Here is a 20,809-nt window from a genome sequence, read left to right as displayed (position 1 = left end):
CTTACCTGGCTTGAAAGGTTCTTGACTTGCTGGGCATGAATGATCTCTGGAGTATCAACCACAGAAGTGAAATTGGCTTTTTCCATTTCTGCTGATTGCTTATACTTAATCTGCAACAGAGCACCCCAAAATTGGGTAAATGTTTACAATGTACATGTTTGTTGATTTTGTTTGATTACGAGGTGGTCCATATTTCTTTTCCAAAAGGATTCATTCATTTGAGATTCGATATTTTTTCCTATTGTGTTTATAGCTTTGTATGAAAGAGAGAGTCAGAAAGGTTGAATCCTAGCTATTGAAAGACTTACTATGTAATTTGGCATAGGGCTGGGGAGGGAAGAAGTAATGGGAAAGGAGCAAGATGATCAACACATAGTAAGGCATGGACTGTTTACATATAGAAGAGCTGGGAGCAGGACAAATAAGCAAAAGACAATGTGAGATGTCTAAAAACTATGTTTAAATTTAGGTCTTGAAAGGAGGAAAAGAAAGAACTCCCAAAATAGTCTAAACAAGGAATTCTTCGTGCTGAATTGATGAACAAATATAACCAAGATGTCAGAATCTGTCCTAGCTCCAAGTTCCCCAAGTTCTACCCTTTGCTCTGAATGTCTTCTGTGGTTATAGACTCAGAAAGACAGACAAACCCTTTGCAGGCCTGGCATAGGGTTTCTGATTCTTATATTAGAATGGATTCCACCAGGCAGATGTTTAAAAATGCCACTATATACATATGACTGTTACTGACCAAGTAAGATAACAGAAGGACAATATGTGTTGTTGTAATCACAACTTTTTTTTTTTTTTTTTTCAAGATTGACCTGAAATAATGACACTGACCTGACTGGCAATATCAGTAGCATTCCTGGCCCTCATGAAGTCAGGAGTTTCATTGGCCATGGCATTCAGACCTCTTCCTTTGACTTCCAGCTCCAAGTCTCTCTTATATTCTTTCTGTAGTAGCATTAAAAAACAGTTACCTAACTTTCACGACTAGGTAGTAAATGTATAGCATGAAAATAAATCCACATAATATACCATTTCTGTTACTAGTGTTCACCTTCACCATTCCATGTGGTCAGAGGCAATAGTGACCACAGAAACCCAGAATAGGAATAGAATAGGAAGCAAGAATAGAATAGGAAACTATTCTACTCACATCAACATGGAAGCCTTCCTTTTAAACACTTTTATCATTCTCTACTTAGAAAATCGAAGTACAGGGGCACCTGGGGGGCTTAGTCAGTTAAGCATCGGACTCTTGATTTCAGCTCAGGTCATAATCTCAGTCATGAGGTCGAACCCCATGTTGGGCTCTGTGCTGAGCATGGAGCCTGCTTGGGACCCTCTCTTTCCCTCTCCCTTTACCCCTCCCTCGCTTGCACACACACACTCTCTCTCTCCCTAAAAACTAAATAAATAAAAAGACAACCAAAGTATTAAAAAAATTTTAAATTTGGTCTGCTACATAACTAGTTTTGAACCTAGGTGTCCAACACTCCAATATGGTATTTTAATTTAAACAAGCTCACTATGGGTACCTGGGTGGCTCAGTCAGTTGAGCAACTGACTTTGGCTCAGGTCATGATCTCACGGTTTTTGAGTTCGAGCCCAGCGTCAGGCTCTGTGCTGACAGCTCAGAGCCTGGAGCCTGCTTCTGATTCTGTGTCTCCCTCTCTCGCTGCCCCTCCCCCACTCATGCTCTGTGTCTCAGGAATAAATAAACATTAAAAAAATTTTTTTTAAACGAGCTCACCAAATGGATTGTGGTTAAATCAAATAGATCTATCTATCTGTCTATCCATTTATCTATCAAATAGATAAATAGATTATGATAGCCATTAGATACAAACTGTTATAATATAAACTCATCAGAAATTGAGATATCACTTATTTAATGGTTAATAACCATGTTAGATATGGAATTTGAAATTCAAAACTCTCTTTTTCTCTCTTCCTTTTTCAGTGTAACTTGGCTTGGAGGAAGAAGATGCTCTGTTAATTATATGCATCCAGTTGGCTGTGGGCCTACCTCATTGAGGATTTGAGTGGCATTCTTTGCTCTTAGCATGTCAGGTGTGTCTTCCATTTCACTGAGACCCTTCCCACGGATGCTTTCCTCTAGATCTTTCCTGTATTCTTTCTGTATCACAAAATAAAAGCAACATCACTGACAAGAAAACCTGGATTGTTCCTCTTAAATAAAGAGCCAAAAAGAAAAGAAAAAAAGAAAAAATACCCTTCCAATTTTAGATAGTTACAGTTTAGTGATTAAAGATATGCATAAAGGCAGGGTATAAGCTTCATCGGTTAATACTAAATATCAGATAAGAAACTAGACATTAACAGGATGCTAAGGTAAGCATATCTTATTAGGTATTCAATTAAAAAATGAGAAGTATTAACGTGGGTAATAGATTAGATGGTAATACCAAACACATGTGAACCCAACTTGAAACCCGCGAAAGTTAGGTAGTGATGAACTTGCTAGAAGGAACATTGATGAGTGTCATTAGTGCAATTATTGGGATCAACAGGGAAAGAAAAGACCAAGTGGGCACTACCTCGCTGGCTATTTTGGTTGCATATTTGACATGTAATAAAGCTGGCGTGACCTCCAGGCCCGTCAGGTTTCTGCCTTTAATGGACTCTTCATAATCTTTCCTATATTCTTTCTAATGTGAGTAGGAAGGAAACACAAATTAAAAAAAAAGAATCTTTATCACAACTTATTTCTCAAACCTAGGAAGAAAAAAAGATTATAACATTGACCTTCTATGTACAGCCTTTTAACTGGATCATAGTTTTGCTAACAGTCACACGTTTGAAATGAGTCTGATTATTCTGGAAATTCTTTGCCTACAGCAAAAGAGACTCAGCTGTTGAGAAGCCCTGTTGGGCTCCTTGTTCACTTGTCAAACGCTGTGACTCAGGAGGCCCCACTCCCTGCTTCACAATAGGGAAGGATAGCAGAAGGTCACATGCGCCATCAGACTCTGAATCCATTGTTATCTCTCCCCAGGCAACCAAAGATTTTACTTCTGGAACTAGAAGTAAGTGAGGGGAAGATAACAATGCAGAGGAAGAAGAGCCTGAGGGCACCAAATGCAAATTTGGCCTTTTTAATTTTGATAGGATTTTAAATTTACAGAAAAGCTGCAAGACTAGTACAAGGAACTCCCACAAACCCTTTGCCCACATTCACTAATCATATAAAACTATGTTTAACTTTTGATTATTTGGCCTTCTATATACCAGAAAGCTCTGTAAAATGCTACCTTATTAACAAGCATTTATCTTTATAGTTGGAGATATGCCCATGGGGGGAGAGGTAAAATGCAATCCAAAATAAGTCTGTTTCCCAGTGAAATCAGACTTCCTAACATTCAAAATAAGATTCCATTCTTCTCTGCTATTGGTTAAAAAGGGAAAAAAACAATGTTTTCTTTTAGATGCTTCCGGTTACATTTCTAAAATAGGAAATATGGCATCTTGGCTTTTGCTGTTTTGATAAACATCTTAATTACTAATCTCTTGTTTGGTTGGGGTTTCCTATTAAGACAAGAGCAATCCAAAGCCAATGGTGGGTCTGTGCAGAGGGAAACTCTCATTTGTCAAAGAAAAATTCATATTACATTCAATATAATTTGTTTCAGAGTTAGGAGTAGTTTGCTATGCTCTAATGTTATGGAAATGAGGGTTGAAATAAAACATATACAATAAATGTTTACTATTCAGAATATTTGTTATAACCGAATCATAAGATTTCTGAGATGGAAAAATTTTAGTGACCACATGTCAATAAAATTTCCGTCATCTACAACTTTTGGATAACAGAAGGCTGGACACATTTGAGGGCAGAGTTTGTTTTTAACAGCTTGATGTATGTTTGCTGTGTGGTGTGTTTTTGTAGAACTTACCCCACTTTGCATCTGTTGAGACTCTTTGGCGGTGATGTACGTTGGTGTTTCAAAGTCCAACATGGGCTTTCCTCGTTCCTTTTCGTACTTTTCTTTGTATTTCACCTAGTGATGAAAAGCCTTATTAGATATAACTCCTCTGATCAATTCACAGACAGAGGCCAGTTTAGGGATAGTTTGTAACTGATACATTAGTCCACCTGAGTGGCACCTCATTGCCACCCAAAACAGGTTCCTGTAGTGTTTCAGATCTAGTACTTTTTGTTATTGCCTGGGAGAAAATATCATTACTGTCTGCAAGGCATAATAGGATTTATGTTCAATCCAAGGAGACAAAAGAATCACTGCAGAAGAATCAGCTGAGAGAAATGTTGAGGAAGGAAATGCATGGGGAAAGCCACCCATAAGATGAAGGTTGGACAAGATCTGGTATGTGTAGATGTGAACATTTTAACCATAGCATCTAACCATATTTCTGAGAAATATCTCTAGATTTTCTTTCGTAAGGACTTTTATCAGAGACCTGGGGTCCTAATTTGATAGATAACACACACAACTTTATTTATATGTCAATAACTGGTCTCGGTCATAACTGGTCACATATTCAATGCAGTCAATATAAATTCATATAGAAATGAAAACTACTTTACATGTTGGATGACTTAATAAATTTGACCTTCACAAAAGACCTCTCTGAGCTATTTTACAAATACAATGTTTTCATCCTCATTACATGTGATTAGGAGTGGGGGCAGCCCATAGATACTCAGAAATTGAAAGTCAGAGAGACAGAGGCCCTTGTTCACAGAGCATCTTAATGGCAATGCTCAGTCTCAGCAATCTTGCTCAAAATAGAAAGCTGGGGATGCGGGCTGCTTCCCAGATGGCACAAAGACACTTCCAGTAATTTAGCCCTCTTTGTGAATGCCCAACAAGAAACCTAAATAATGCCAACCTAAATAATTTGTGATATAGGAAGTCGTGTGACAACAAACTCCTTCTCTGAGTCCTTTCTTTTGAGAAACTTTATTTTACAAATTTTGCAATTTCTTAAATACCCTCAGATATTTCGGTGGTATATCTGATCAGGCCACTTCTCTGCTCAAAATCCTCCTAAGGCTCTCTATCATCATTGTAAGGCTTACATCCTTAGTGGGGGTGCAGACTTGTGAGGGCACAGCGGGGTTGGTGTGAGGGGTCTGTCCCCCTTATAACATAATACACATGCTTCCAGCCCCTGTCAGTAATCTGAATAACACACATTGCATACACCGGCACCGTGTCTCCAATACACGTCGATGCTCTTATTTAGAACATAAAGTTTTGTTTCAAAATGCCGCTGAATTCCAAGCCCCCTTATATCTTTGGGCAGTTTTCTCCAGCAATGGTTATTAAAACTGTAACTACCATTCTGAGGGGGAATCCATGAACATTTTTTGACACTGTGGCTGAACGAGCATCAGGACAGAAGGCGGTCTTGATTGACTTACTATACTCTGTAATTCTGTGGCCTCCTTTAGATGAAGCTGCTCCAGATTATCTGGTATGGTGTGGTAGTGGCCTTTACTCTTCTCATAATTCTTCTTGTACTGGTACTGAGGGGAAGGTGGCATAAAGGCACATTGAGAGAAAAACTGCTCAGCATTTCTGTTTTTCCTCTTTAGGTTAGACATTTATGCAGCAGCAGCATCAAGACCAAATTAAAACCAGCAAACAGTAAGCGGGCGGTTACGAAAACCTTTTAAAGGAGGAAGATCCACATTCTGTACTGCCAGTTAATACAGGATGGTAAATACTTTGGTTAAATGGCTTATTCAAAGTAGGTTTTAAAAGTGAAAAGTGAAAGAAATTATTCCAAACCATAATTCCATGTCCTTAGAAGGAGGGAAGGGCTTAGTTAATTGGGAAATAAAAGTTTAAATACTTGAAGAATAAAAGCATTTTTATATTCTGAGAGATGTTACAGTCAGTGGAGAATGGATAGACTAATGTTTAATTTGGAAGAATGCATTCAAACAACAGAAGAGTTTTCTAAATCTAGCATCTCAGGAGCAGAGAAGATGTGTGTGAGTTCAGCAAAGGAATTCAGCCACAAATGGGTGAAACATGCTGTTTCTGTAGCAAATGGCTGAGCTTACAGAACTGGCAAGCTGACTCGTATTCAGCACGTGATTCATTATCAGAGATTCCTTCATATCAGTCACAGGTTTGTGAAGTTTCTTCAGGTCAGCCTTATATTTAACCTGCAAGTCCAGGGGAAAGAAAGAAATCACATAAATAGGAAATGGAAAACAGTACTAGTGGAAGCCATGCTATGATATCCCATATCCTGAAACAAGTGCTGGAGATGGTGATGAAAATAACAGCCCTAGTTCACAGTAGCTAAACAGTGGCAACAACTCAAGCGTCCATCAACAGATGGGGAAGTAAAATGTGGTGTATACATACAACGGGATTATTATTTAGTCATAGGAAGAACTTCAGTTCTGACAAATGCTATGACACGGAGGAACCTAGAAAACATGGTAAGTGACATAAGCCAGACAAAAAAAGACAAATATTGTGTGATTCCACTTATATGAAATTCTCTAATAGGCAAATTCATAGAGACAGAAAAGAGATTTATAGAGATTACTAAGGGCCTAGGGGGAGAGAGGAATGGAGAATTATTGCTTAATGGTTGTAGAATTTGTTTGGGGTGATGGAGATAACGGTGGTATGTGGACAATACTGTGAATGTAGTCAATGACACTCAATTATACATCCTATGTATGTATGTGTGTGTGTGTGTGTGTGTGTGTGTGTGTATTTATTTAAGTAATCTCTACACCCAGCGTGGGGCTTGAACTCATGACCCTGAGATCCAAGAGTCATATGCTTTTCTGACTGAGCCAGATAGGCGTCCCTCAATTGTACATCTGAAAATATTTAAAATGGCAAATTTCATGTTATATATTTTACCACAATTAAAAAAAACCACACACATACCTCACTTGCAAGATTGTTAGCATCTTTCATGACTTTGTAGAGCTGGCTGTCTTTTGGATTGTATTTTGGTGTTTTGCCCTTCTCTTTGTTGAAATTTTCTCGGTATTTAACCTAACAGGAAGTGCAAAACTCCAAATTATTTCTGAACATCAATTATTTTGAAAACTAAGAAATGGACAAAATATAAATACAAAAGAACATGTCCTATGTAAAGTGATCATACAACTTGTTATCCAAATAGGACCCTTGGAAGCGTAAAGAAAAGCACAGCTAATAGTTATGTTCATCCGTTCATCTCCTAGTTCTTAGCCCAGTCATGAAATATATGGATGCTGAATGAAAGAATAAAGGTGGCTGCATCCGGGTGGGTTCTAGAAGTTCAAATGTCATTACTTGTGCCTGTTAAGTTCCCACAGTTGACCCAAGTATGAATCCCACCCTTGGGATGTAATCTTACTACCCGAGGAGAGGTGCCAGTAGGCCCTCACAATCGATGTTTCTCTTCCATGAAGATAGTTAAGCACACAAACATCTAGACACATCCACAAGTGGAAAAGTGGAGAATGAGAAAGGCCTGAGATGTTGGACAGAAAGGAGAGAGAAGGCCCTTGGTACGCCTTCATGATACCACTTTTCCAAGCTCAGCACTTTTATCAAAGACTGAGGATCTCTCTTGTGGCTACTATTGCACTTTCATTCTGGGAACAACTTCTTCCCACAGGTTTTTCACATGAGAGCTGCCACTCACCCATCTGTATTACCTGGCTGCTCAGCTTGGCTGCCTTCTTGGCCATTTCAATGTCTGGGCGACCAAGCATGCTTAACCCATGGCTGCCTTCCTTACGGTGCTTGGCTCTGTACTCCACCTGAATCAAAGAAAACCAAGATGGGCAATACATTCTAGGGGGTGGGTGTCTTGTACTACTTGGTGGCAGTGACCTCTGGGGAGCAGGTACATTTTAACCACACCCTTACCTCACTGGCCTGTTTGGCTGCCTGCGTGGCCTTCTTGATGTCCGGCCGATCGGCCACTGTGGTGTAATGCAGGTTTTCCTTGGCATCCTTTTTGTAAGCAACCTTTGTTTGGAGAAAAAAGAGTCTTTACTCACTTGGGAGATATGCTACCTTTGAAAAAGTCCTCATTAAGCACAAGGAAACTTTTTATTAAAACCAAGCCAATTTTTTAAGCTACCGTATTTTTTAAACTACCAGACAGAGAAAGTAGGACTACCACTCACAGGAAACAGCTCAATATGCTCCAATTTAGGATCCACCGGCTCAACAGAACCCCTGAGAGTATAGAGGGGTAGGGGGACTTACATTACTCTGCTTCTTGGCCACTTCCATAGCATGTTTCACCTCTGGGGGCTCCAGCATGATGGAGTAGTTGGATTTCCCTTTCTCCTTGACAAATTTCTTTTTGTAATTTGTCTAAATAAAGACAGAATTATTTATGTGAGCAGAGGAGTCTGGGAACAGAACTGATTTACTTGAGGAACTGTGAGAAGACCTCCAGGAAAATCTGTGGCTTGCTATTTTGGCCTCAGTGTGGAACCTGGATCTCTGATCCATATTCTAGCTCTTCCTGGTCATTTCTGTCCTGGAACCCAACACTGGAAACACATAGCAATCTTTGGAGAACTGACTACAAGCCAATTAAGCTCTTTCATTTGCCATTTCTATCTTGGAAAAATACATGGAACCATATAGGGCTCTAAAAATATAATACCATGATTATTAAAGCATCACTGATAAGGACAAAGTGGGCAGAGATTACGGAGATACAAAGTGGTGATTTTACTTCTCTAAAATTGTTGAGCAGTTTAATGACTGGAGAGGCCACTCTTAATTAGCAATGCTTCCACCTTTTATTAACGCTGGGTTACTAACATCTTATCCTGCAGATAACATGCCCTGTGGCAAAACCCACATTTTCTCTAGTTGCCATAATTGGAAACCTAATAAATATCAAGTCCTCCTTTGAAGCAGAATTGAAAATTCACAAATCGGCATCGATGGTAAGGGTGAAGCAACATAAAGGAAAGCCCTTGTAAGCAAAAAGGCAGCTTGTGCCGTATTTCCCTGGGTTCTACGGTAAAGTGGTATTGCTGTGCCAAGAGTTGTGGGGCTGTCACTTACATCACTGACATTCTTGGTCACTTCCTTGACGTGAATAGTGTCCCTGGTCTCTGGCAGTGTTGTGTATGAGCCCTGGGCCAAGTGCTTCTTGACGTGGTCCTTGTACTTGTTCTGAGGGAATCCACAGAGAGCTTGTTAGAGTGTCTGCTTGGGGCGTTAGCCCAAGTCGGAAGGAGAGCATATGGTTGCTAGAGGATTACCTCAGACACCAGATTGCTGACAGTCTTTGCCAGGAGGATCTGAGGAGTGTCAGGCACAGCATGGCAGGTTCCTCTTTCCTTGACATGTTTCTCTTTGTATTTCAGCTACAGGGGTGAAAAAATATTTCTTTAGTTAGTCTGGGTGTCCTGTATATATTTATTCAGTCCCCAAATCACTAGACAGAGCTGGGAAAACAGCACCACTGACACAGGATGAACATTAAACTCAATAAAAGATTCGATGTTTGGAAATCTTGGAAAATGTACAAAAGAGATGTTCTTTCTCTCTTGCAAGTTGAGGCTTCAATAACAATCCAAATGGATTTCATGATGAATCTTTATACACCTAGCCTTAGTTCAAAGGACGTTCAAATATGTCATGTGATCTGCCCCCTGAATCCTGGGAGGCATTACTGTTTCTCCTTTACAGATGAGGAAACAGCAGCAGAGGAAGAATATGATCACACAAAAATGAATGTTTCCTCATAGAATCCAGCCAGAACTTCTGTTCCCAATTCTTGCTGGGTGAATTATCTCATGGTGCAGTATAAAACAAGAATGAACACCTGGATTTAATGGTTTCCCCTGCTGTGGCCCTACTCTGCCATGTGGCTGGTGTTCAAGGGGCAGGGTCGTATTTCAGGACTCACGCCTGAGCTCCTACACCAGCAGCCTTCTCTGTCGTTCCTTGGGTGTGGCTGGAGACTGTGCCACAGAGGACAGCCCCGAGTGAGGTGAGCCATCATGGAAGGCACCGGATACTTACATCACTTTCTATTATAGAATTCCTCAGGGCCAAGACCATGTCTTTATCATCAGTGACAGAGAGCTTGCAACCCTTGAGGAACTCTCGGTCCAGCTTATATTCAAACTGAAACAGAAGAAAGGCAGAGGAAGAAGCGGGCATTTGATTAAATTTGTAAGGGATCCTCCTTTGAAGGGCACTATGACGACTTGCTGCTGGAATGGGGGCAGAGGCTTCCTGGCCCCTCACTGCGTGCTGGGCTCCCCCTCTCCAGCCCCGTGGCCAGGACCAAGCCCTCCCAGCCTGCTCACCCCCAGTTTCCAACCCCACCTGCAGGAGACCAGGCTCCACGGCAGCGGCTCTGCTTCCTGTACTTGCCTTCCACCCCTCACACTGCCTCTCCCCCCATCCTTACTGGATCTCAAGTGAACTAGGCTGACACCCGCAACAGTGGCTATTATGAGTAGTCTTTCATTTTTTCTGCCTCAGGTGTGTCATAGAGCCCAACCCGCTCTCCCATCTCACATCGCTCTGCTGCAGGGATGACTTGGCTGCCTGGATGAAGTCCGGTCGGTCAGGGGTCCACCTCCAGTGGGCTTTGTTGGCCTCATACAGTTTCTTGTAGTCCAGCTGTTTATAACAAGATGGAAATCAATCATTTTGGTCAGTGGACTGAATTCATAACCGCATGTGGCACAGAGGGACTCCTCTTGCATTTCAACAGACAACATTATCACTGTTCTTTATGCAAGAGAGAGCCCCAATTAACATTTCTGTACAATTTATGCAACTAGTCAGCCATTTAAAAGGTCATCTTGTGGGACCATTTGGTCTCAAAATAGGGGTTAAAAATTTTAAAGGCCTCCAGGTGAAATAATCCTAAATCTGCCAGTGCAGCTTTATCATCTTCAGAGTCAAGTACCGTTAATTTCTAGCTAAACTCAGCCTTAATTGTCTTTTTAATTATTAAACTTATAGTATTTATTTCATGCCAGGCACTCTTCTAAGTGCTTCATAACTATGAACTCATTTTAATCTTTGTAACAACCGCATGAAATTGACAGCTGAAGAACCGTGGAGAGGGCTAAACAACCTGCCCAAGGGGAGGCAGCTAGTAAATGGCAAAGCTGGGACTCGAACCTGCAGAGACTGGCTTTGGAGGCACTTGCACACTTGCTAGACTTTCACCTGAGTTGGGCAAATGGTGGCCTGGGGCCAAATCTGAGGTACAGGGGCTACATAATTTAATTTTTCCTCACTGTCAGAGCCCTCACTGTCAGGCACATTTCTTTCCTCACTCTTTTTCTTTTTAGTCAAGGTACCTTTTGCACATAATAAAATCTGCATGCTTTTGACATGAGGGTTGCTTTTGGTGCTATTCTATGAGGTTTCCCCCCATGTTATTATGAAATTTTTCAAATATACAACAGAGCTGTAAGAATCTGAGAGAATACCCACCCATCCATACATGCCTGGATTCTACAATGTACATTTTACTGCATTTGCTTTTTCACACACCCATCCTGCTACCTATCGCTCAATCCAACCGCGGGACACCTACAATACCTGCCAGCCCCTAAAGGTGTCTGCTGACCCTGATAAACATATGTTCCCTCTGGCACTAGTGGGCATTCATTGAGCTATTACGGTTTCATTATTTAACCATCTATATATCTTAAAAGTCAATACTCCTCTAAATGCACAAAAATGTTTCTGTGGTTGAGGCTTTAAGATGTCCCACCACAAAAAAAGTAAGGAGTCCGTGCAGGGAGATCTGAAAAGGAGAAAGGCCTAGGCCAACCTCTGACAGCCTCAAGTAATTGAAATGTGTGTGTGTGTGCGTGTGTGCGTGCACGTGTGTGTGTGTGTGCGCACACATGCGTGGGTGTGCATGTGTTTTCCAGAAGAAGCAGGTGCTAGGATTCAAGGCAGGAGGAGGATACAGAGGGTGGGGGGAATGAAAGATGCTGAAACACTTATTTCAGAATAAAATCTCCTATTCTTCAGCCACCTAGCACACAGGCTGAGGGGCGTGCCATCTGTCGTACAGGGTTAGGCCACCTGTGCTCTTCCCCGTCTCCTTTGTGACAACCAAAGGCAGCATTTAGATTCCAGCATCATTAATCACGCTGCTGGGGCCTAACTCTTGATCCAGACTCATTATAGCTCAGTCACCTGAAGAGATGTAAAAGGAGGTCATGTGTCCTGCAGAAGCTGATAAATCCCTCATTAGACTTAGGGAAGTTTCTGGAACTTACATTGGTGTTGACCTTGTAGGCATCCTTGGCTGCTTTGATATGAACAGCATCTGGCACAATGGTGCAGTTGGACTTATTTCTTTGGTAAACTTCTTTGTATTTCAGCTGTGGGAGGAAACACAGTGACAAGGTTAATTTTTTTGGTGACCTAAGCAATTTAAAAAAATGACAAAAAATTAAAACCATGACTGTAATACATAATGCTTCTTAAGACAGAATAACCTGTTGTGAAGAAAGAATGTAGCCATGCACATTCCTGTCTCAGGTCTTAAAACTAGCTCCCCAGAATAGATGGAGTATGCTCACCAGGGTCACCGTAGGATTTATGTCCCCTAAGCTTGGCTGAAAGGGCCATGTGTGTTTTCCTTTCCCCAAATCAGAAAATCCTGAGTTCAGCACATCTTGAAAACTGCTGATGGAAGAGAAAATCCCCCCACTAGCTTACCCAGATGTTGTTAGTCTTGCCCTCCTTCTGTGCCCCCACACTTCTGGCTGTTACCTCATTGTGTTGTAATTATGTGCTTACCAGTCTATTCTTCCATTAAGTTGAACCCCTTGAGGACAAAGATTGTGCACCAGGTTTTGAAAAATGAAGGAACTGATGGGTGCTGTCCACTACCATAATTGCCAGAGCCACATCTAGCAAGTTGGGTGTGTGTGGGTTTGGATGGGAGAGAGAGAATGGGAAAACTTAGCCTCTGTGGGCTCAACAGGTACTTGCCCATCCTGGGCCTGGTGTTTCTAGCTTCACCCACTTCTGCTCCTCTTAAATCCAGGCTCTGGGACACCCTCGGGGTCTTCCCACTATTTGTTGCAGAGGACTTTGGGTTTTAGTGTTCAGCCTGAAGTAAAACTGTTCTAAGGAAGCCCCTTATATCATATGATTCGTGATATAAATCACGATCATCTGCCACTTTGCCATAGACCTAGTAAATCAGTATTTTTAGGGAAAAATCCACATTTTTCATATCTCCGGTTATTGTTATAATCAGAAAGTTTGAGGGAATGGATACAGAAATGCTTCGTTTTTTTACAGTGAGAGGGAATGGACGGCTCCACACAGAGGATCTGATAGGTGTTTATGAACCAGTGATGTTCATGTTTGAAGTGCCAAAACTTATTTTCACATAAAAAACATTTTTAAAATGCTCTATACATTTCTGCCTTCATAAACAGTGCACTGGAGGTAATTAACATTTTTCATGGCAACTCCGGGTCAGCAGTGTGAACACATTTATTTACCTACCAAAGAATTCCTGTGCACCAGCCATAGTCAAGGTTTTGGGGTAGGGATGAGCTATTCTACAGTTGCCTTTACTATTCTTTCTTGTGCCCATATAGCCATGGAGTTCTTTAAAAATTTTAATCTATTTTTTAAACTAAAATGGAGATAGCCTTCAACCACAGAATCTAGCTACATATCTGAAAATTTATTAATACAATTTCTCCTCAAATTCAGAGTGTTAGAATTTAATGGTTACCTTGTTCTTCTGGGTCAAGATAGAGCTTACAGAACATTAATAGCACACTGCGTTTATGGCACACTGCGTTTTTCAAAATGGCCTCAACAATGCCACAACCCCTACCCGCACCCCCTCCATGCTTCTCTGCAATGTGATCGTGCCATTTGTTCATCCAAGGTGGCACTTATCTCTTCGTCCCTTGAATCTGGATATGCACCGTGCCTAGCAAAATATGGTGAAAGTGACTCTGTCAATTCTAAGAGTAGCCCTTACCTGGTCTGGAAGTTTCTATCTCAGGCTCTTGGAACCCTTCTACTGTGCTTTGACATGTACAAACCATATGGAAAGGACACATACAAGGGTTCCTGTCTATGCAACAGTCCAGCTCTTAGCCCATAGCCATCCTCAGCTGCCAGCTATGTGAGTGAGCCATCCTAGATGTCCTGGCCCACCTGGGCTTCAGCTGCCTGCCAACAGCACATGATGGAGAGGGTCCACTCATCTGTGCCCGATTAGTTCACAGAATCACGAGCAAAAAAAGACGATTCTTGTTTCAAGCCACTGAATTTTAGGATGATTGCTACACAGGAATAGATAACTGGAAAAGGGTTTATTGTATCATGTTAGCAAGAGCCCAAGATAACAGGTGCTGCAAAGCCATTCTTGTACTTACATCACTGACTTCATCTTTGACCTTTCTGACATGCAGCAACATGGGTGTGTCATGGATTGTGGTGTAGCCTCTGGGTTTGGCCTTGTTGTATTCCAATTTATAAAGTATCTGAAGGAGAAGTGAAAGCAGAAGGAGACAATATGGTACATCTCAATTTATAATACAATGTAATATAAAATATAGACACAATTTTTTTTGGATTTTTTTAGTGTACGTAAAGGAAAGACAATTCTATAAACTCAACAGGTAATTTCATGCTTTCTGCTAAAGCTCCACTGCCTCTAAAACGGTGTGTCTGCCGATTTAGTTGAAATAATTCTTTATTACAAAAGAAGAGTTGTAAGCATACCAGGACATTTAACATCCCCGTCTCCCTCCCACTAAATGGCAGTAGAATCTTCCAGACGTTGTGACAATCAAAAATGTCTCTCTGTATTTGCAAATGCTCCCTGACTTTGAGAATCCATTCAGTGTTTCTTGCACTTACATCACTAATTTGTTTGTTGACTTTGGTAGTACGCAGGTGTTCTGGAGTATCCACAACTGAGGTAAATTTGTCCTTTGATTTTTCATAGTCTTTCTTGTACTTGATCTAAATTGTAGAAGAGAAGAACAAGTTAACTTGAAGTAGAATCAAGGGCTTTAACGATCTAATTTTCTTCTTGAGAGAGTCCCACAGCAAATCGTAGGATTAATACATAAGTCACAGATGTGGGGAATGTGGGGCATGGTGTCATACTTTCTCTCTTAATCCTAAGAGAAATGTTTAATATAAGTCCATATTTGATAGTGACAGTGTAATGGAGTAGCAAATAATAAGTGGCATTTTCTATATTTGCATACATGTGGAAACTCAGGCCCAGAGAGGTTAAAAGACTAAGGGACACATACAGAGTGAATCTCAGAGCTAGGACTGGACCCTTGTTCTCTGGACTCTGACAGGTAATGATTACTTACAATATGCTGCATCAAATATGTATAATGTCTTAAGGCATGTATCCATGTCAAAGATGAAACAGATATCAAATAAAAAAGGAGTATAAAGTAGTTATCATTTTTAAAAAGACACTCACTTTCGTAATTTCCAAGTCACGGGTTGTTTTCATGCACATAAGCTGTTTAAAGCAGTACAGATACAGAAAGCACAACAAAATTTCATGCACAACTATCTGCTGATCACATCAGGCAGGACACAGGAAAAAGTTCAGGCAAACAGGATTTTCTATGTAGACCTCATCCCCTTCATTTCACGTATTGATTTGGTGTCAAACGTAAGTGATAAAATGAGTTTCTAATACAAAAGACTGATTAAAAATTGTGTTTTTTGGGGGGAACAATGGCATTTTACTAACATTATATCTGGTAGTTAAGCAAAATTATCACTGTTTTTTGTTTTTTGTCTTTTGTTTCACTGCTTCAAATGTACCTCTCAGCATGTTATGGAAAAGTGGTGATGTGAGCTTCAACTGACCTTGTGGGAAGGCAATGTCACCAGAAACATCACTAACACGTGTGTGTGTGAGGACAGATATGTTGGAAATAACCTAGCAAATTAGCATCAAACGAGAGGCCATAAACGTATGCAAGATTCAGAGAGCTGCCCTGCGGTCTTCATCCCTCCCAAATGGTACAGTTGTAGTGATCACTGAACAACAGGTATTAGGTGATGAAAATATTATTCATATGTTTTAGAAGCCATTGAATCTACTTAATTTCCTTAATCCATAAGGAACCCATTTCTTTTTTTTTTTTTAATTTTTTTTTTAAGTTTATTTATTTTTGAAACAGAGAGAGACAGAGCATGAACGGGGGAGGGTCAGAGAGAGAGGGAGACACAGAATCGGAAGCAGGCTCCAGGCTCTGAGCTGTTAGCACAGAGCCCAACGTGGGGCTCGAACTCACAGACCGCGAGATTGTGACCTGAGCTGAAGTCGGATGCTTAACCAACTGAGCCACCCAGGCGCCCCAGGAACCCATTTCTTGGGGAAAATATTAAAAAAATTGAAATTAAAGTTACACCAATTTAGAAATAAAGTTTATAAAGTCTCAGTTAATCTTACTAGGAGTTACTAGATGATGTATAGATGATGGCTGCTGCATCATCACTCTTGGCCAAGCCAGAGTTCATTTATAAAGAGTGAATATTTATGCAGCTTAATCACATGAAACCAGTTTGGGCAGGGAGCCGGGGAAGGAAATCAAGGGAAGGGTAAAAGTGAACGCCTTCAAGGCCTCTCAATCTCTTCTTCACATCATTTTCAAACATTACCTGGCTCCACATGAGTGTGTTGTAGAGGGCAGTCAACATATCTGGACGCAGAATTTCATTACATCCTTGTTTCAGAAGCATCTTGGCACTAGATTTATATTTTCTCTGTTCATGCAAAGAGCAGTGAAGCACAGAAGAGACTTATGAAGACAGAAAAGAACATGGCTCTATATCCCAATCACTTCTGAGTGAAGAGATGTAGGCACGCACACTTTATGTACTCAAATATACATGTGGGTGAAGACACTAAACCCATTATACTGCCAAGTAGAACGACTGCAATACTTGCAGTTGAGCATCCGCAGTCCTTGTGAATGGGAGGTAAGATAGCTCATCCCGCTAGCATTGCCTTACAAGAAAAGAAGACATCGTTGGAGTAGAAAACTCCACGACGATGTTCTGTTTTCTTTCCTTCCATGAATTTTTGTCTTTGTTTTTGCTTTGGCAACTCAATTTGCAGCTTACAATTAGACCCTCCAGAAAAATAAAGGTGAGGGGCCCCAGCTTTTCTTTTTATCTTCACCACAGCATATGTGAGGACACAGAGCATGGACTGGCACACTCAAATAGCTCATGGGCTCTTTGGGTGGCTAGACAGATATTTGAAACAGAACATCCCAATATCATAGGCAGAACCTATGACATCCTTGCAGCAGACGGAACGACATCTCATGAGAAATCTGGAGCACAGTCCTGCCTGGGCTGTCCAGCCAGCCCCATCACAGTACCTGACTTATCTGGTCGCCTGCGATCTTAGCCAGCAGATGTCTAGGCTCATCGACTACCAGGTGGTATTTATCTTTCCGCTGCTCATAATCAGCTCTGTATTTTTTCTGCTCAAACATCATATCAAATTATAGCAAGAGTACAACTTCAAGGCTACACAGAAATGTCCCAAGATAAACACTCCAGAGAACCAGAAATAGGTCATTTCTAGAGGTGGGCTCCTAAGGCATCCAGGGTAGTAACAACATGGAGGCAAAGAGAGTCAAGTGAAGATCACCTAGAGAAGGCTGGGGCTTGGGATAGATATGACTGATGACAGCAAAATTGGACTACCTTGTGCGTAAACATCTTCCATCTTTAAATATGATGCCATTAGCAATGTTAGGTTTTGTGGCATCTTAAGTAAGGCACTGATGAACTACAGGTTTACTATCTAAGGCTGTGAGAATCAAAAAAGCATATTCATGGGCAAATTCTACCAGTCTTCTAATGGTAGTGAATTTGATTATAAAAGAGACCCTGGAAATCTTTTGCAAATTATGAAAACAGAAAGAAAATATATCAATACTGTCTTCCTAGGAAGCTATTGCAGTAATTCTTCAGTCATCTTGCCTGGAAATCTACTGAAAATAAACGATATCAAATTTAAAAATAACAGAAACAACACAAGATTCATATATTGAAATAAATATACTATTGGCTACATTTTCATTGTTAGATACATTTTACTAATTTTCTAAAATTGTTTTTTAATTTACATAAATCCATGGAAAATCCAAAGATAGGAAATTAAATATAAAGCCATCCAAACATAAGTTAATTCATAGCTTGCTCATTTTTGGCCATTTTAAGCTAAATTTAAATTATTGCTACAACAGTTCCAGAAAAGATTTGGGTGCAAATGGATACTTCTCTGCACCAATATGAGTAACAAATGGCACTACATTTGAATGCATGAATCACAACTATCCCTTTAGGGGTAGTTATTTCAACCACTGCCATTTCTGTGCCTTGGTAAGGGACTCCAAATGAACCTTGAGCTTCTGGGTCTCCCAACACTCCACAATGTCATTTTTAAAGGAGTTCAGCTGTTAGTCAACAAAATCCTTGACCTCCTTCCTCTTGTCACCTAAAGGGCTGTGCTGCCCTATGCTAGTGTGAACAGAGGCAATGATGGCTGTGGGACCCTTACACCACTCTGGACAGTTCCTTCACTTGTTTTATTTACTGGACAGTTTCTTCCCTCTGCTTTTGGCAGAGGCCATCAGATGGTGACATTATAAGAGCCCAAATCTTTATCTTGAATCAATATTTAAATTGACTTTCCTGTCATTTTATGTATTGGGCTTCAATCAAATAACTCTATAGACTTCTTAAGGGAACTGAATAGGTTGAACTGGATAATGTCATACATACCTCATTCATCAATTGAGTTGCATACTTGAAATGCTTATTGATTGGACAATCTGCTTCATACTTGAAATCTGACTTTGTCCTTTCAAATACCTCTTTATACTTATACTAGAGAAAACAGAACATGGTTACTTGATAGCAGGCTGTGATTACCTTAAGAACAAGACGTGTCATTTATTTTATCATACAACTGAGACAATTTATTCAGTGGAGGCTAACAAGCAGTTACTGAACACTTACTTTGTCTCCTAAGGCAATGAAAAGTATACCCACATGGAAACCTTAAACACTAGCCCCCCAAGACATACTTTATTGAATGGATGTCAAATCCATCTTCCATTCTAGGCAAAAATACAAATTAGTTTCTTCTTTGTTTCTATATATTATACTGATTATTATTTTATTTTGTTTTACTCCAGGTGAACTTGAGGGCATTTTTAATCCATTAATTTGAAATGATTTTCCAGTAATTAATCAGATAATCATAATACTTTAAAGCAGAGGTGAGCTAACATCTAAATCACCATCTGCTTTGAAATGACCCCATGAACTAAAAATATTTTTTTTAATAATTTTAGGGAATTATAACAAAGACTATGTGACAGAACGTGGTCCATAACATCTAAAATATTTATTATCTGGCACTTTTCAGAAAAATTTGTTGACTCCTATTTTAGAATTCAGAGGAAGCTAGTCCAACTGCTTTATTTTGTAAATAGGAAAATGAGGACAGAAAAACCAAGTTATTTGCTTCAAGTCACACATCAGATTTGTGGATTAAAATAACCCCACTTTATATTTGCTAACATATCAACTGTCAACTCTAACAAGGTAAGTCACTCAGAGACACAGTAATAGGGAGGGAATTCTGAAAGGGCCATGAGGAGTTATACTGAGATGACTTTTTATCAAATTCAAATAAATGATACAAATAAATGGCGACTACAGTCAGTGAAGTCAGTACGAAGAAACTTCCTAAGCAGAGTGAACAATTCACTATGCACTCTAGCTATAGGGTCTAGAAACAGAACAGGGATGGACATATGAAAAGTTGTTTCTTCGGTACTAATTCTCTCTGTGGGCACTGGAATATGTTACATGCAGGTGGCTCTTATACTTGAGTAGACATACCTTGCTATAGAGAGTCTTGTTCTTTTCAGCCAGAGTGAAGTCGGGGGTATCATAGGCATAGCAACCAATGCCCTTAAGCCAGGTCAGATCTTCTTTATATTTTACCTGGGAGAAGAACATCATCAAAGAATTTTACGAACCTGTCTCCAAACAGTAGTAGGTTATGGTCAATACAGGTAGGCCAAATAGCAGCTCTGACTGCTGACGTATATTCAAGTATTAAGGCAATTATTTAACAGAAGTTTCTACTAATACTGATTTCTGCTCATTTTATGGTGTATTGTTCTACATGGAGATTTTATTTTTTAATACTAATTAAAGCAGTTCAAAATAAATGGGCATATTTTCCTAGAAAGTATATTACCTCAGCAGCTGTATTTTCAGAGAGAGAGCTGAAATTTCTTTCCTGATGAGCATTGTTATGTGTCTTCATTGATTCATGAAGTTGTTCATCAAAAGATCAAAAATACGCTATTTCTTAAATGAAGCATATCACTTCCAGTCATGTAATACGATATTATGCAGGTAGGTTTATAAATTTGAATATAGATTTCTCTCTCCTAAGTTAAAGTTCAGTTATTTGGCAAGGAGTTTTAGGATTTAAACATCCATATAGAAGATCTAAAATCTAGCCAAGTGTTCAATTTTTATTCAGTGTTTAATTTTATAAGTCACATGGGAATATGAATTTATATGTAAAAACAGAAAATTTTAAAACTCACATCACTGACTGCATCAGTAACTGCCCGATGGTGGAAATGCTCTGGGCGATCAGGAATGGACCTCCAGATCCCCAACTGACTCATGTAGTTCTCCTTGTATTTCACCTATGGTAAAAGCACAAAGACAGCTATAAAGTCTTACCCAACTTTAATGTAAAAAAG

General features: G+C 40.0%; 1 protein-coding gene across 1 annotated transcript in view; it reads right to left on the bottom strand.

Annotated features, from left to right (window-relative positions):
* NEB (nebulin) overlaps window positions 1–20,809 on the bottom strand; it is a 213,883-nt gene that overhangs the window by 24,309 nt on the left and 168,765 nt on the right. Inside the window, 23 exon segments of the mRNA XM_047871695.1 lie at window positions 6–110; window positions 841–954; window positions 2,033–2,143; window positions 2,565–2,675; window positions 3,921–4,025; window positions 5,411–5,515; window positions 6,059–6,163; window positions 6,909–7,019; window positions 7,670–7,774; window positions 7,884–7,985; window positions 8,229–8,339; window positions 9,048–9,158; window positions 9,248–9,352; window positions 10,014–10,118; window positions 10,518–10,622; window positions 12,251–12,355; window positions 14,387–14,494; window positions 14,874–14,978; window positions 16,656–16,760; window positions 17,384–17,488; window positions 18,798–18,902; window positions 19,926–20,030; window positions 20,648–20,752. Of these exon segments, the coding sequence (XP_047727651.1) occupies window positions 6–110; window positions 841–954; window positions 2,033–2,143; window positions 2,565–2,675; window positions 3,921–4,025; window positions 5,411–5,515; window positions 6,059–6,163; window positions 6,909–7,019; window positions 7,670–7,774; window positions 7,884–7,985; window positions 8,229–8,339; window positions 9,048–9,158; window positions 9,248–9,352; window positions 10,014–10,118; window positions 10,518–10,622; window positions 12,251–12,355; window positions 14,387–14,494; window positions 14,874–14,978; window positions 16,656–16,760; window positions 17,384–17,488; window positions 18,798–18,902; window positions 19,926–20,030; window positions 20,648–20,752 (2,454 nt within the window).

This window comes from Prionailurus viverrinus, chromosome C1 (assembly GCF_022837055.1).
Source record: "Prionailurus viverrinus isolate Anna chromosome C1, UM_Priviv_1.0, whole genome shotgun sequence".
In the NCBI taxonomy this organism is placed as follows: domain Eukaryota; kingdom Metazoa; phylum Chordata; class Mammalia; order Carnivora; family Felidae; genus Prionailurus; species Prionailurus viverrinus.
Note: the sequence above shows the minus strand (reverse complement) of the source record. Positions and strands in the feature narration are given on the sequence as shown.